This window comes from Ascidia mentula, chromosome 4 (genome assembly GCF_947561715.1).
Source record: "Ascidia mentula chromosome 4, kaAscMent1.1, whole genome shotgun sequence".
Taxonomy (NCBI): Eukaryota; Metazoa; Chordata; class Ascidiacea; order Phlebobranchia; family Ascidiidae; genus Ascidia; species Ascidia mentula.
In genome coordinates, this window is record NC_138569.1 from 16,417,258 (window position 1) to 16,433,145 (window position 15,888).

A 15,888-nucleotide genomic window follows, 5' to 3' on the forward strand; every position below is an offset into this window, starting at 1 on the left:
TAAAATGTAAACATATCGAAACAAATCTTTAGTCTCATTCTTTATTTCCAGCTTATACTGCGGTAACAGCTCAACGAAAACATCACGCTCTGCCATAACATCCCTGTGTTCCTTGCATTTAAAGCAAACCAAATGCATGTTGGGCAGCACGTAGTCATATAGAGATCTGGGGTCGGAATGGGTTATACGCATGACCCATATCACGCACCCACAAGTAAAGACAGAATTATATAAGACTGTGGTTTGTTATTGGCTTCATGCAATGTTTCTAACAGGCGATCTGTAGTAACGGACATAATATTGTTTTACTGTACACCTTGTATTTTTCTAGCAATTCCTTGGAGAATTTGAAAATGAATGGTTTATTCACAGGGTTATATTTTGTTTTCTTACATGACAGTTGCTTACATGACCAAAGTAAAAAAAATGTATAGGGAATAGATGTGCTACAGTAGAATACAGCGGAAGGCAAGAAAAATAAAAGGAACGTGCAACATAAGCAGCAACCAGGATGTATTTAGAACAAACAAGTCGTTCATCATCCACGCGTGATGTCATGTAGCTTCTTCGTCTGGTTGCTATATGCAGCCACGTATATACGTCATTGCAAAAAACGTTTCTACGTAAAAAGCCCCGGTAATACGTTTCTACGCAAGTGGAAACTCACCATTTGTAACTACAGATATTAAAGTTCGACGATTACAAAACAAACCCAAGACAATGACTAAGGGTTCGCAATGACGTATATATACGTGGTAACATACGTATATGTATTTATATACAGACGATATAGTTGCTCCGTCACACAGTGTCGGCTTGGGAAGATTTCGACACTTCCTTTGATTTGTTGAAAAGGGTACTCTGAGTCTTTTTGACTCCTGACGATCCAGCGGTTGATTCCGTTTTTTCACGAAGAGCTTTCGGGCAGCAAGCACAGAAGAGTTCCCTTACCGAGTTTCTAAACTTTTTGTCAACCACGCTGTACACTAACACGTTTGCCAAACTGTAAAAAAACGTGTAAATAAGTATGTCGTATCTCGGTGAAAATTAAACATTGCAAACCAAAAATACCGTAAAAAATCACGGATTTAGTTGTCTCACCTGTTAGACATAGAAATGTAGAAACAAATGACGTAGGGCGCTGCGATGTTGCTTGTGTTTAGCGCTCCCGCGTAAGACATAACCACAACCACAATTAAGGGAACTAAAAGAAAAACAATTTTCAATATCGCAGACCAAGTAAGTATAGGACTTGTTGAATGTTTATCCAACGCACAAACTAAATTTGCACGAAATGAGGATTTTATGCATGGATTTGTAGTTAACGTAATACTCAGGACAAACCACCAAAGAGACTCCAGGAATCAGCCTGTTCAGCTTGGTGGTGATCGACTAATAATTCTTTAATTCGTAAAAAATACTTAGGTTGTTTGTTGCTGACAATGGAAAAACATTTTGTAAAAGTATCTTCCCTTTTTTGACTTACCCAGAGTTATTGTGAAACAAATTTGCATGGCAGCCAGCGTAGTGAATACCATCACCTCACGGTTTCTCGCAGATGAAGTCGATTTCATTTTGCTGGACTTTTTCAGGTGACGTGCGACGTAGCATCCAGTTAGAACGGAGAGAATGGTCTACAAAGGAAATGCTGCTACACCCACTCCACAATTTGTTTCTCAAAACATATTTTTCAGCATAATATAGTTCGTTTGTAACTTACCATAACAACATACGGGACAACAAAGACTACGACCATCATCGCTATAAGCGAAGAAAAGTCGGGTGTTCGACTGACTTGGGTCAAAGTGAGATTAAACAGGAAGATGAGATGCTGATAGCCAAACGAAAATACGTTAGGAAACCACACTGTAAAATAGAAATCGAACCATCACAAAATAACAAAATCTGAATAAATTTTAAACCGTTTGTTGAAGAAACAACTAAGAAATTGCGAGAACAACAACACTTATTACTCACGTGGGCAAACAGCACAGAGCAGAGCAAAGGACCACACTACGGCCAAGCCAATGTAAGTGTTGCGCAACGGTTGCTGCTTGTAGGAAATCGGCCACCTAATCGCGTACAATCGCTGCTGTCCAAGAAAGACAAGATGATAGAGGGATGAGGTGTAAATGAAGATGTAAAAAACTCCTCCTGCTAATGCAAGCGGTGATCCTTGGAGTGAGATCGCGTATTGGAGGAGCTCATTTGCGGTGGAGTTGAGTGTTTTGGAGATGTTTGGCAGCGCAACGATTAAGAGAAGCACTCCTGCATATGCAAAGCACTACTTCAAAATGTTGCCTAATTGAATTTGTTATATGCGCCCAATTTTGTGTTTCAAAACTATCATGTATTTTCCATGAGCTTTTGGTCTTATTTAAATAAGCGTACCTGTCAGCATGTCAGCCACCGCCAGAGACGCCTTGATTTTGCCATAACTCCCGGTGAATGTGGATTTGTTTTTGGCAAACACGATAACAACCAGGGCATTGCTGAGAATGATTGCCAAGGCAAGAGCCACGACTACGAAAATGAAGAAGCCAGCCGAGGCCATGTTGCACTCCTGACAGTGACTAAGAATTTCGTTAGCACATGAAACAGGAGCAGCGTTGGAACAAAAAGCAGGAAACCCGTAAAATGCTCGATCAAACTTTCCAGTTGTCGGGAAACTCATGTTTCTTGCGGTGAAGGTTGCATTGTTTACCTCTGGATCAAACTTTCCAGTTGTCGGGAAACTCATGTTTCTTGCGGTGAAGGTTGCATTGTTTACCTCTGTCATGATGGTTGAGCTGACCGTTGGTGAAAAGTTGGTAATAAACCTCGAAGCGGTAGAATTAAAATTTGTAGCGCCGTGTGTTGAAGTGCTACCTGGTGTAGATAATGGTGATGATGAACTAGAAGCAGGTATCGGGACGAAGTGGGGGATAAATCCCTGAATATCTTCAGTTTTTTCAGTGGGCGGTTGCTGCGTAATTGTTTTTGGGGGCTCTGTTAACAGAAGTTCTGGTATCGCAATATCCGGCACAAAGTATTCAAAACTAGGTTCTTCTAAGGGTACGAAAGTTTGAATGAAAGCTTCGGCAATAAGTGGTTCTTCAACCTCTAGCCAGGGTGCCGTAGTTGTAACATTGCCTGATGTACCGTTTAGAAAGGTTGCAGACGCTGTTGAAAAGTTCATCATCTCTATCTTTTTTCTTCAACCAAAGCACAAGAGTTCGTTCAGCTACTAAACCTTATACCTAAACAAATATAACATAGTATTATTTCTAGCAGTAAACTCAACCAGTTGTAATCTGCTGCTAGTTTAAATGTCTCTTTTTCTCAACTGGGCCTGTCAAACACTGCTACTTCCTCATAACCCAAGCGACGAAACCACAAACGACCAAGCGCCACTCAGCTGAAAATTCAACTTAATCCAAAATTGTTCACAAAGCCCATTTTTGCATAGCCATGGAAAACCCTGGTATAAATTAATCAAAAATATACCAAAAAACGTGATAGCTGGCACAAGATGCATGTAAGTAAATGTGGTTAAATCGTGTTGTGATTCACGCCTAAATTAAAAAAATTATGAACCCTGATTGCCCGACACGAGCTTCTGTTAAAAATTTCGTGACTAATCTTCTGTGTTGGTATCAACAATGTAAGTGCAAATACTCATTTCAGATTTTACATCGGTCAACTCGAGACAAATGTTTGCGTACCTTTTCAAAAAGGTCCAAACTGTTTTTGTGTTTTAATCTATTTGCTCTTTTACCCGAATAAATGGACGTGAAAGCTAAGGTTACCGCAGGCGCATGATTGGTCATTCTAAACATTCTAAACAGTTGTCACAGGATCCCTTTCTTGTTTCAATCAGCTTTTCTTGCCTTGAAGGCAAGAATTAATCTGGAACGCAATCGTGCGAGATAAATTAGTCGGAATATACTGATGTGGAATGGTGAACGCATGTGAAACTGGCACGGCCTTTAAAGGATTTGGTGTCCTACATTTGCATGCACCGAAGTTTTTTGAGCAAAACCTAACTAGACCTAATTATTTTAAATATAACACATAAACACCAGAGGCAACGATAATATTCACCAATCTCATCACCCTGTACAGTTAACTCATGATTGAGCAACAGCCCCAAACAACTAACAATCCATTGTTTTATAGTATAGACGTACAAGTCTATGCACATATTTTTGTTACACGCGTACAGAAGCACTGCATGAAATATGTTACGCTTGAACCTTTTATGTCTGCCACCTTGATGTTTCAAAGTGTGACGCACGTCCGAAGCATAGTGAGCAACGTACGGAAACTCTGTAGGGATAACTTCATGATTGATAATTCAAACAAGGACGTACTTTACTGTGTGTATATTACGTCACTTGGAAATGGGAAACAGGTGTTCAAAACAACCACTGAGGCGAATTTATATTTAAATATTACGCAACATTGGAAAATCTTTGCCGTTATGCATCCTCCTCTGTTTACTTGCTTGATCGAATCACAAAAACAACAGACATTTTCATTGGTGTATATGGACATTCGAGCCTTTGCACACACCTTGTACAGAAACATGTCTGTGATCTGCTCAAACAAAAAATAGAGTTCGGACAGCCTGGTGTCACTTCGCATATGTAATATTTTCAACTATCTTTACAAACATTCTTAACGCACTACCACTAAATTAATCTTCTCATGAAGTTAGACGAACAATAAAAGTAGGAACATTTGCGATTGCAGCACATTTTTTTGCACAACACGCATACATTTAGATACAACCGAAAACAAACATGTCTGTGGTTTTCAAGAGTTGTCAAAAAGTTATGTACACTTTTCTGGTCTTGGTAAAGTTAAAACTACAGATTTTTAATTTTTTTCTATCGCTGCATCAAGTGTTAAGCACAACCCTTGGGCTGTTTTGCCACAACAACACTATGTACACAAAAAAGCAAATGCACACACATAAAAAAAAGATTAGGGAACGTTGACTTGCGATGATTTGCTGTAAACCCCTTTCCTTGATTTTTCAGCCGCAGTGCTTGAAGTGTTGCTTTTATTCTGTTTTGTCTTTGGGCAGCAAATACAGAAAAAATCCACGACAGATCTTCGAAACTTTTGGTCCGCTACGCTGTACACCAACACATTCACCAAACTAAAAATACAACAATCAAAACAATGCAATCTCGATTGTCATAATTTGTAATGTATCTCCGTACCTGTTAGACATGGACATGTAATAGCAAGTTAAGTAAGGCACTGCCACATTGTTGGAATTCAAAATGTCGGCGTAACTCATGAATACAATCACGACAACAGGAACTGGAAAGAAGATATAAACGTTACACCAAGAGCAGCATGTTATATCATTAAGAGGTACCCAATGTGATTGTGAATCCAAGTTGCATCGCTGCCAAAGTAGCAAAAACTATAACCTCCCGCTTACGTGCGGACAACGTAGATTGGATTTGACTTGATTTTCTTGCATTCTTGGCTACGTAATATCCCGTAAGAGCAGACAGGATCGTCTAAAAATATATTGATTGATGTTTCTAATTATTCGCATACATGCAAGGTGTTTACTTAATTAATGCTACATTTACACATGAAACACGCTTACCATTAAAACGTAAGGAACAATAAATATAGCCACGAACATTGCTACAAAGGGAGTGTGATCGGTTGTAACCAAGGTAACATTAAAGAGGAAAATTAGATGCTGGTACCCAAATGTCAGTAGGTTTGGAAAGCAAACTAAAACAATAAAAAATATATGATTGTTAGGCCTACATTATTACGGAGGTTGTATTATTCATAATTTTTACTGAAACTTACGGGGTGACAAGGCACAAAGCAATGCTATGCTCCAGACAATGGCAAGCCCAATGTAAGTGATGCGCATTGGCTGATGCTTGTATGATATCGGCCACTTGATGGCGAAAAAGCGCTGCTGGCAGAGGAAGGCCAAGTGGTAGAGTGATGAGGTGTATATTAATAAATACAAAACACCACCCGCTGAAGCCAAAGCGGATCCTTGAAGGGAGATTGTGAACCGAAGGAGATCGTTTGCAGTAGAGTTGAGCGTCATGGCGATATTTGGTAACGCGATACATAAGAGTAGTAATCCTGTATATGTAAACCAAACTAGCAACGCGAAAAGTCGAATGAAATGGTGAATTGCTTACCTGTCAACATGTCAGCCACAGCCAGTGACGCCTTAATTTTGCCGCAACTACCGGTAAAAGAAGACTTTTCTCTTGCAAACAAGATCACAACTGCCAGATTGCTGAGTATGATTCCCAGCGCCAAAGCTATAATAACGAAAAGGAGCAAACCGGCCGCTGGCATGTTACATTCCTGACACTGCATTATGGGAACGTCTGCGCATAACTCTGGTGCCGAGTTTGAGCAGAAAGCTGGAAAACCGTAAAACGCCCAAGCAAACGTCACGCTTGGTGTGCGACTGCCGTTTGCCATTGCAAATCTTGTGAATGTTGAGTTGTCTTTCAACACACCATCGAAAGTCTCATCAACGTTAGCTAGGTTTTTCACTCCGAAAATATTGTCCACAATCGGATGTGTGTTGTTTTCCATATCTGGGCTTGGAAGCAAATGTGATGTGTTTTCCTGCGGTTTTGGGTACAAATTTCCCTCTGACTTTTCGACGGGAATCAAGTTTTCCATCAGAAAATAACTATACATACCAGGAAACAAACCTGACGACTCCTCCATATTTTCCATGCCATCGGTGTCGTTGAAACCACTCATGGTTTCCGTCGATTAAATACGTGTGATATAGAATATGTGCTTCGTTTGATTACGTCACTAGTTGTGCAGAATATTTAACTTTGGTTTTTATCGCTGATTCAAGTAAACGTAAATGCTTTAAAACTCAAATGTAAAACAAGTTATTATAGGAACTAAACTGTCGATCGTGAACCTATCGCAAGCAGTAAGTATCTATGTTAAAGTTCAAAACGTCAGTCGTTCAGAATCTAGCATCTTTCACCAATCCAGTCGCAGAAACTGACGTCTGAATTAAATCCCGTTTTTAAATTTGTGGATATTTACATCAACTTTTCACAAGGGGAAAATTTATCACCATAGTAAAGCAAATTATTTTTTTGTGTTAAGCACAAAAATTTAAGAGGTAAATATGATAAAAATTCAAACTTATAAACAGTATGTTATTAAAATCGACAACATTACGTCTTCTTCATGTTTTTAAAACTATTAAAAACCTACTGTATTGCCCAAGCGTCACCACGCATATACCTACCACGACTTGCTTATATGTTTAAATCTAAAACAGACTCCTTAACATTCAGTAATGTAATGCATTTTTTTATCTCATGCATTTGTCCAAAGATGCGACAGGGCCTGATTACTTCTGCACTAAATATAAGGAAGGAAAACTTTGTGCTGCGAAGTGATTTGAGAGGAAGCAATGCAGCCGAGGAAGTGTGGTGGTTGTCGCTTGTGATTGACATGCAATTGTTTTAATACTTAGGTCGCCTAAAAAGCACATGCAATATTTCCATAATCATCGCCAACAATATTTCATTGGAGATTGGGGAAAAGGTATACGTAAATGTACGCAAAGTGTAAAATAAATGTTATTTGTGTTATTACTGCGATAAATGTGTTTTTATTTTTTTAAACAAGTTGAAATAGAACTTCCGAGGAAAATGGCTGTCGTACTAGTCGTTGTAAAATAATTCTCCAAAATGTTGTTTGATAAAAAAGAGAATTTTAAGTGCACAAGGAATCGAAGCTGTCAATTTGAAATAAAATTACAGGACCATTTCTCATGCAAAGTTTTTCGCAATGACAACCAACCTCGTCAGCCGATACTTTCCTGGCAAACGCCATTAATGTCAAGTAAACTAGTGGTAAGTTAGTAATATTTCAGCATAAACAAGTGTGCATGATGCCACTACCACCTGCCCTGGTCCATTGGATAACTCTCGCCCCAAAGCAACACGGTTCGTGCTGCTGTCAATCGAGGGCGACAGGAAATACCACTGGGCATCAAACTATCTCTTACCACAACACGTCAATCTTCATTCGGTATATCGGGTTTTGCTGCATGACAAAAAAAAAAAAATTTCGTAGGAACCAACACAGACCCACCAGTTTATTGGGAAGTAGGAGTAAACACACCGATATATATTTTGCATATTAACAGTCTAAAAGCTAACACCTCACACAGAAAATCATGCAGCTTGCACAACTTCATAATTATTGCACGCACTATATCGAAAGGACGGTGGAACAAGCACGATCGAAACTTGCATGATCAGCACATATTCCAACATAAATTATGATTGTAACGAAGCCTTAAAACAACGTAAACAGTTTACTGCGCAATTGAATATAATTCTTGCATATTTAAGAAACGCGTAGAGCAAAGCATAGGCAAATAGTTAAAACCACAGGTAAATGCATACGAATAATACAAACCCGCTGTAAGCGCACTTAATATCTAAGAATTTCTTTTCTCCAAGCTTTCCAGCACATCCTTGCATGCTTTCTCGGCAACTTGCATTTTTTCATGACATTCCTGTTCAATCTGCAAGAATTAAAAGATGTTTCAATTGTGTTGATGACGCTTCAGTGCATATTGCTAACTCAACTCATAAAGCTCTTGTGGCAAACATGTTTTGATCAACTTTCGATCGTAAGCCAACCGATGTACGTTAGGACCGGAAAGTTGATTACAATGAATAGTTTGTTTGCCAGAAGTGCTTTTTAAGTTATGTTAGGAAGAGAAACAGTAAATTATTCAGTTAGCTGCTACAAACTTTTCTTTTTAAGTTTTCATCATTGATCTGTGGCAGATTGATCAGCACATTCTGCAAGGCTCCCCAAACGCCAAGCTCCAAACATCTTGCTCCAACCTGAAAACGAAACATACTTTAAATAGGTGGTATTACACTATTACTATCCATAATACTAATACCAAGCTGAAATATTAAACGAACCAAGAACGTCATGCAAGAAGATATTAGCAAATAAAATACAAGGTAAGATTTGAGGGATTTTAATGTAAAATTTAAGACACAATACTTCTCAATTTCTAGCCTGTACAAATTTACTTTGTTTCAAAATTTGCAATGTATTGCAATGTGTTAGGTGCCACTGAATATTTTGTTACTTGCCAGCCTGAACCACAGAAACACAAACCTGTATGTCTGAAAGGCAGGTCTTGTTTCCGGATTGAGCGATCTCTTGCACTGCTTGCCAGGCCTGGTTAGATGTGGTCATTACCTGAAGAGGAACCTCAATGGCTTGCAGCATTCCTTTCAACATTTCTTCCTCCCTTCTAGAATAAAGAGCGTTCACAATTTTAATCCGTTATACTGGGATTGGTTTTATTTTACAAAAATCTCTCGTTGGTAACATAAAATCCCAAATGAAGTGTGGAATTCATATGCATTTTAAAGCAATATGGAGCCAAGGTGGAAAGAGTGGCCGACTGTCCGCAGAAAACATATTTAAGTATTTTTTACTCATCAAGTTGTACATTTTAATTTCTTCATCTGTTCCCTTTGGCAGCTTCAGAGCCCGCATGTAGGAGTTGAAAGCAGTGGAATCACGGTCAATCATCGGCAGAAGTTCCATCATACAATCATACACAGGGGGAATGTTTTTTCTCATCACATTCTCCACAGACTCCCATTGCTTTTTACCATATGACAACTGACCTGCCATGGTACACAGTGCAGCACCCTTGCAACAAAAAATGGCGTTGGATTACACAATATTTGCTTCAAAATTCCAAATAAAAGCTACACGAAATATTTTGTATGCACAAATCAAAATTTAATAAACTTAAATGTGTTGCAGCGTGTTTGCAATAATTTACATATTTACCAAAGCAGCAACAAGTGCAGATACAGACCCGCCACCAGGGGCAGGTGTTCGACTTCCAACAGATCTGACAAACTGCTTGACGGTCTGTGAGACCAATGGAAAATCTTTGGCATCATTGGCAACAGCATACCTAAAAACAGAACAAGTTATACAATTGTTTCATTTCAAACCAAACACATACAAAGTTTCACTACAGTAGTTTGTATCAAAAGGATTTTTTATCATGTAAAATTGTAGAGAAACAATATTTTACATCTTACTCAATGATCTTCTTTTGTGGCTCAAATTTCCCAAGTGAGTCCAGACCAAGTCTACTAATGGCAAGTTGTACTTTTGAAGATTCATCCAATACAAATAACTTTTCTTTCTCGATATAAAACTCTGCTACTTCCAGGATGGCCTGCAGTGGAACAAGTCCAACAATCTGGGACCCAACCACTGGAAGATTATATTCCTTAAAAAGACACAAGACAAATGTTGCTTGTTTTACTCTTGTGACATATGCAGTGTACCGAAGTGTAATTCACAAAATGACTGCACTAGGAACACATTTACAAGAAAGGTTAAGAAATAATACATCACACTTGTATTGACAATATTTTAATATATATTATAAGGTAAGTTTGGTGTCTGCTTTGATACTTACTTTTTGTGAGCAAAAGAATATGTTTAAATGTATATAATAACCAATTCACATTGACTAGAATAATAAACCATGTTCAATATTTTGTATCTCACAAACTTCCCCACCTTAGCATCTTCACAAACTTCCTCATACAGCTCATGAACTTTAGTTTTACTGAGATCAGTGATATTGGCCGAAACTTGAGCAAGATTGTGTTCACCCAAATACCACCCAATTGCCTGCACACTTTTAAGTCTTCCACGCTGAAATATAACTACATTAAACATATAATGTAAAAATAAATAAGCTTTGGTACCAGTTTTGGTCCTCTACCAGTCTCTCGGACATTGAGTGCGATTTTGTGAGCTTGCTCTTTGGTGCTAATCAAGTTGATGTTGTATGCAATTAGAAAGTTACGCGCCCCAACGGCTGTGGCTCCCCACCTTGGCACAAATTCCACTTTTCCATAATCAGGAGACCAGTTTGGGTCCTATATCAATATGATGAATACATTATTGTTTCACTTACAGTACTCTTTAAGTAGGTAGCTCAAAAGAGCAATAATAACAAAATTCATTTCCATTTGCTTTAATGTTTTGCCACATCAATGTTTAAATTTGCTGTACACATAAACATAGAAGTCTTGCTGTATTGTCGGAAAAACTATGGTTTGAAAAGCATAAATCGATTAGGAAAAGTACATGAATTGAGCATGCTATACAAAACTATGACTGTGTGGTGGGCATATACAAACAGAGCTAATATACAGAGATAACAAAACACAAGTGCATATACCAACTGTTTCTATATAATCACACAACTTGTTGCCAATATTTAAAATGTTTCCATTACCACCATTAAAGATTAATTACCATCAGTTTTTGTGGGAGGTTTTCATACTCTCCAGAACGAATATTAGGAAGCAACTTTCTTTCATCGCATCTAGCAGCTTGTGCATACAAATAAACTAAAAAAATTTCAATTGGATTATTTGTGAGTAAAATAGAATAATTTATGGGTGGGCAGGTGTGATTTTTAAGTCATTGTGCAAACCTGGAACTTGAAGTAAATCCCCCAATTTCTTGGCAAAATTATTAGCACATTCTATGCATTCGTCCATTGTGGTCCCTCGAACAGGAATAAATGGACAAACATCCATAGCCCCAAACCTGGGATGTTCACCTGGTAACAATAAAGGTGGAGTTACTTTTGTAAGAAAACATGAAATGGTAGCTTTTACTAATTTAACATTCCACCATGTGGGTTACCTTTGTGTAATGACATGTCAATATTGTCATAAGCAGTTTTTGCCGAATTTAAAGCGCCTTGGACCACACTAGATGGACTTCCAACAAATGTGTACACAGTGCGGTTTGTTGATTCCCCAACATCAACATCAAGCAAATAACAACCATCACTATCACGAATGCTTTTTGCAATTGCTTCTATCACTTCAGACCTTCGCCCCTCCGAAAAGTTCGGAACACACTCAACTAGCTTTGACATTGGAAATTAATTTTGTAGTAGATTCTAAAAGAAAAAGTGGTTCAGCAACAAACATCTCCAAAACTTTTTGTGGTTTAAGGTTTGAACAAAGATCACTTTTCTGTTGCAAATAAAAAGTAACCACTCGACGCAATTCCGTAGTGTTTGAAAAACATTAAAACAATAATGAAAAAAACATAACATGATCGCATACTGTTTACAAATTTGGTGGCACTGGAATAATAGAACTCTGCGACACTGCAAGTGGGTTAACTATGCTGGAATGAGTGTTAAGCTGATTAATCACTTCTTCTTCATCTTCTTCAGCAGCATCAGCCGATCCCTTGATTAAATATAAGTAAGTTGAGCGAAGATTTTTTCTTAAATCATTATCATCAAGAGATTTAATTTGTTCTGTTAACGACTGCATACACTCCTCAACTACTAACGCTGAGACTGGAGACAAATCAGGCAAAGGTTTGCTTGCAATGGCACATGCCAAATATTTGTATATTTCTCCATAATCTGGCTCCGGAAAGGCCTTGCTTGTATTTGATTTTGGTGTTAATTCGGGAACATCCTCTTCTATTGCCGCCATTATTGTTGAAATCAGCTGCTGTTCCACATCAGTGTGGTCTGGAGTTACTGCATCAATAATTTCTACCCATTTATCTATGGGTGTGTCATGTCGTTTTCGGTAATCCCGGACTTTTCCACAGTTTTGTTTCAAATAATAATGAATTCCCCTTTCGCCATGGGAGATACTGGGAGCAAGTGACTTAATCTTCTTCGCAGTTTCAATACTGACGCCACTGTTACTTACAAAGTATCCAGGCTTTAGTACTTTTTCCATTGCTGAACATAATTTTTGTTTATCTTGGACAGTCCATGAATTTTGGTCGAGCTTGTTTATTTTTCGTCTGAGTTGGTAGGGGGCAATGTTTGCTTTCGTCTCAGTGGAAAGTAAGGCACTGTTTGAAGTGCGAATCGATTTTCTTCCTTTTTTCATAGTTGTTTTCATACTTTAAGAACCAAACAACGCCTACTTTGTTCCGTCAACACTTCTTGTAGCTCTGCGAACAGTGCAAACAGCTATAGGACATTGGCGAATTGGCGATTGTTTTGATTTTCTCTGGTGCCAGTGGTGCCGCGCATGTTTATTTGGCCACTACACGATGATAGAGCGCCATAAAAAAACTTTACACTTATTACCTTTATTTTACAAAACATAAGATTCTTTGAAGGGTAGAATCAGTTCAATCTCTTTGGCGCTACTACTCGTTTGCAAAACAATGCGCTTACAATTTAATGAAACTATTAATTTTGACGATAGTATAAATAATAAACAAAGGTAATATTGTGACTCTCCCGTTATAGCGCCTATAATGTAGAAATATAGGCAGCAGCAAGTTCAAATCCAACAGGGTTAAATAACACGAACGCCGGCTTGTTTGCCATTTCTTCGGCGCAAACGGGGGAAAATGAATGATGTTTCATTTCCGAAAGTTGTGTTTCAAATTTCAAGTGGCGTAAAGTTTGTTTGGATTCAGCGCATTGTTTGCAGGAAAGTGGGTTTTGTTCAAGTGTGCTTTTTAAATCAGTCGGTGTAATGGTCGACGTTGTGCTGTAATGTTGGAAATGGGTATGGCTGTATGTCATATTGGATTTCGAGTCTGAAAAATGTTTGCCAGATTTTCATTCTAGCTCTTGAAAATGTTGCCTTACACTGCATAAGTTACGATGAAAACCTAAACCATGTTATTTTTGTCAACTTTATCGGAGATCAGAGCATGTAAGTAGTCGATTTGCTTGTAATTTTGATTGTGTAGGCTATAGATTGTTGTCTGTTGTATTATTTGTTATTTCTCGTAAGTAAGCCATGCAAGGCCTACTACCCTGTTCTTCCCAAAAAATCCCAAAAATTGCAGTTCATGATTTTCAGCCATGGTTGTATAGTCTAGCCTATACGTTTTAGTCTTACAACAATAGCTTATAGAGCTTCCTGCTTTTATTGTTTCAGTAATTAGTAATAGCCCAGAGTTGCTCTTCGAGCTTGCGTTTATTTTTGTTGGATACGCTTTTGTATTGAATGTGGCAACATAGTAAGAAAATACGTGCCAGCGACGTATGCTCGATAAACGTATATTTGCGCTACACCTTGAAAACTACGTTGGAGTTTTTTATTTGTATACTTGGAGCATTGGCAGTAGTTTTTTTGCCTTGCGCAGATCGAGCATTGCTCGCAGCATACTTGGCATTCTTTTCGCTTGACAAAAGCGTCTAGCGATCATCGGCGACGAAAAAATAAGGAAGATATAAGTGAAAATGAGGCGCTCGTCGAGCACGCCCGCTTTTGCACCGAAAAAGGCAATTCGTTTCGCTTCGTCTGCCTCGAACCCCTCTGGTTCAATTTACGAGCACTTTATCACTGCAGAAGAGAAGATACCAAGTTTCAACGACGCTCTGAGCATAACGTTTTAAGGCAGGACTGCCTGAAGCTATTTTGTGCTGAGAGGTGTGCTGCAAAAGTTTACTGTTGTGTTGGCGTGTGGGCATCAAAATTTAGCGCCAGGCATAAATTAGTTCATGATCGATATTGTGTCAACTGAGTGCGGAAATCGATTATCTGCGAACGAACTTAAGGCGGTGACGTAATTTTGTGGCAGAATGGTTGAATGACCTCGAATTACACATCCAGAAAAAATGCTTCCAGTGTTCCAGTTTCTTTTGAGGCTTCTCGACTGTGCCGAATATTTTGTGTAGTCAGGTTGTTTTGTGTTAAAAAGCTTAGTGTAACGCTATAGTGTATGCAATGAAGCATCCGGAATCTTGTACTCTTATCCATCGTGCTGTGACGTGCATTAATTGACATGTGAAGCACGGCGTTGCAGCAGGAAAACAAACAGGCTGCATTACATGCGGTAATAGCCTACAAGTTGTTCGAGTAATGTAAGCAGTTTCGCAGTTGTTGGACCTTCAAGTAATTGCCCAATTGAAGAGTAACAATGAACGCGTGCTGTGTACAAGAACAGATTAGTTGTCTTGGCAGTGCAGTGCATTTTACATTGTAGCCTACTAGAGTTATGTTATGGAAGGGATAATCAAGATAAGACCGGAGGTGGGCTGAAAGGAAATGAGACACGCATGTTAAGCGTGCGTACGGTACAGGAGGTTTGGCCTGTGATTGTTTTGAAATATTACTAGAAGTGCTTCAAGCGCTGCTTCAGCTTCCGCAATATTTACCAGAAGAGAAGTTAACCTGATTTTATTTGAGGGTAAATTTCTTCACAGATTTGGTAAGGATGAGATGTTGTGTGCATGACTGCAATTAGTGATTCACGGAATATCACGACAGGGTCCATTTAGGCGAGCATGCCCATAGTTTTGATTAACGATGTCGTTACGAAGTCAAGACAGGAAACTGCGGTTGGAGGTCCATAACGTTATGTCTCGAAGCCACAAATTTCTCCAAATCCCTCGGGTTGAAACTGCGGCCCATTAGTCCAGAAAGAAATACAGTGGAGTTTTTATTTTAACGTTTCAAACTACTGTTTTGGAAGTGTGCAGACTTGTTTCGATATTCCTATGCCACCACTCTGGATTTTGAAATAACGCAAAAATATCGGAATTTGATGACGATTATGTAAAAGTGCCAACCAACATGTTCTAGGCCTACATGTTTCTGTTTGTGTATCAGAACTGTGTGTTAAACTTGGCTGTGCCTAAAAGAGAAATGTGCGACATTTCCGGTCGCGCCTAGCACTTCGATTGCGAAGCGCTTTAAGCAGTTGTGCGCAAGTAGGAAATCACGTTTAGGTGCAACGTATTTAGCAACGCGCACAAACAGCCAACTGCGCGCTTACATGAGTTCATAACGTGCAGAACAACAGCGGTTACCAAGCCTAATTGAT

The 15,888-nt window shown here is 38.8% G+C and overlaps 4 protein-coding genes across 8 annotated transcripts; all 4 read right to left on the reverse strand.

Annotated features, from left to right (window-relative positions):
* Positions 1–725: 725 nt before the first annotated feature.
* Positions 726–3,232, reverse strand: LOC145899082 (uncharacterized). Its single transcript, XM_082987793.1, has 6 exons — positions 2,392–3,232; positions 1,978–2,268; positions 1,721–1,866; positions 1,487–1,634; positions 1,102–1,204; positions 726–1,003 (listed from the first exon to the last, which is right to left on the reverse strand). Exons 1-6 carry the CDS (start codon positions 3,179–3,181, stop codon positions 802–804), a joined length of 1,680 nt encoding a protein of 559 aa, XP_082843919.1. The 5' UTR covers positions 3,182–3,232; the 3' UTR covers positions 726–801.
* Positions 3,233–4,668: 1,436 nt separating this feature from the next.
* LOC145898912 (uncharacterized) lies at positions 4,669–6,876 on the reverse strand. 2 transcript variants are annotated; one of them, XM_082987576.1, is made up of 7 exons: positions 6,696–6,875; positions 6,177–6,618; positions 5,827–6,117; positions 5,612–5,745; positions 5,372–5,519; positions 5,211–5,313; positions 4,669–5,146 (listed from the first exon to the last, which is right to left on the reverse strand). In XM_082987576.1, the coding sequence occupies exons 1-7, from the start codon at positions 6,735–6,737 to the stop codon at positions 4,969–4,971; spliced, it is 1,338 nt and encodes a 445-aa protein (XP_082843702.1). In that variant the 5' UTR covers positions 6,738–6,875; the 3' UTR covers positions 4,669–4,968. The 2 variants fall into 2 exon arrangements, with proteins under 2 accessions (XP_082843702.1, XP_082843701.1); XM_082987575.1 differs by having other exon boundaries at positions 6,177–6,876.
* A 384-nt stretch (positions 6,877–7,260) lies between these two features.
* Positions 7,261–12,323, reverse strand: LOC145897251 (formimidoyltransferase-cyclodeaminase-like). Of its 4 annotated transcripts, none has more exons than XR_014402371.1 (13): positions 11,761–12,137; positions 11,546–11,674; positions 11,365–11,459; positions 10,809–10,982; positions 10,618–10,755; positions 10,128–10,321; positions 9,868–9,997; positions 9,518–9,723; positions 9,178–9,316; positions 8,796–8,891; positions 8,470–8,563; positions 7,935–8,076; positions 7,261–7,506 (listed from the first exon to the last, which is right to left on the reverse strand). XR_014402371.1 is itself a non-coding variant. In XM_082985452.1 (12 exons), exons 1-11 carry the CDS (start codon positions 11,996–11,998, stop codon positions 8,477–8,479), a joined length of 1,626 nt encoding a protein of 541 aa, XP_082841578.1. In that variant the 5' UTR covers positions 11,999–12,137; the 3' UTR covers positions 7,261–8,076; positions 8,470–8,476. The 4 variants fall into 4 exon arrangements, 2 of the variants coding, with proteins under 2 accessions (XP_082841578.1, XP_082841577.1); XR_014402372.1 differs by having other exon boundaries at positions 8,455–8,563; XM_082985452.1 differs by having other exon boundaries at positions 7,261–8,076.
* LOC145897252 (uncharacterized) lies at positions 12,195–13,087 on the reverse strand. The gene has a single exon (XM_082985453.1). The coding sequence runs from the start codon at positions 12,996–12,998 to the stop codon at positions 12,195–12,197; it is 804 nt and encodes a 267-aa protein (XP_082841579.1). The 5' UTR covers positions 12,999–13,087.
* Between the last annotated feature and the right edge of the window lie 2,801 nt (positions 13,088–15,888).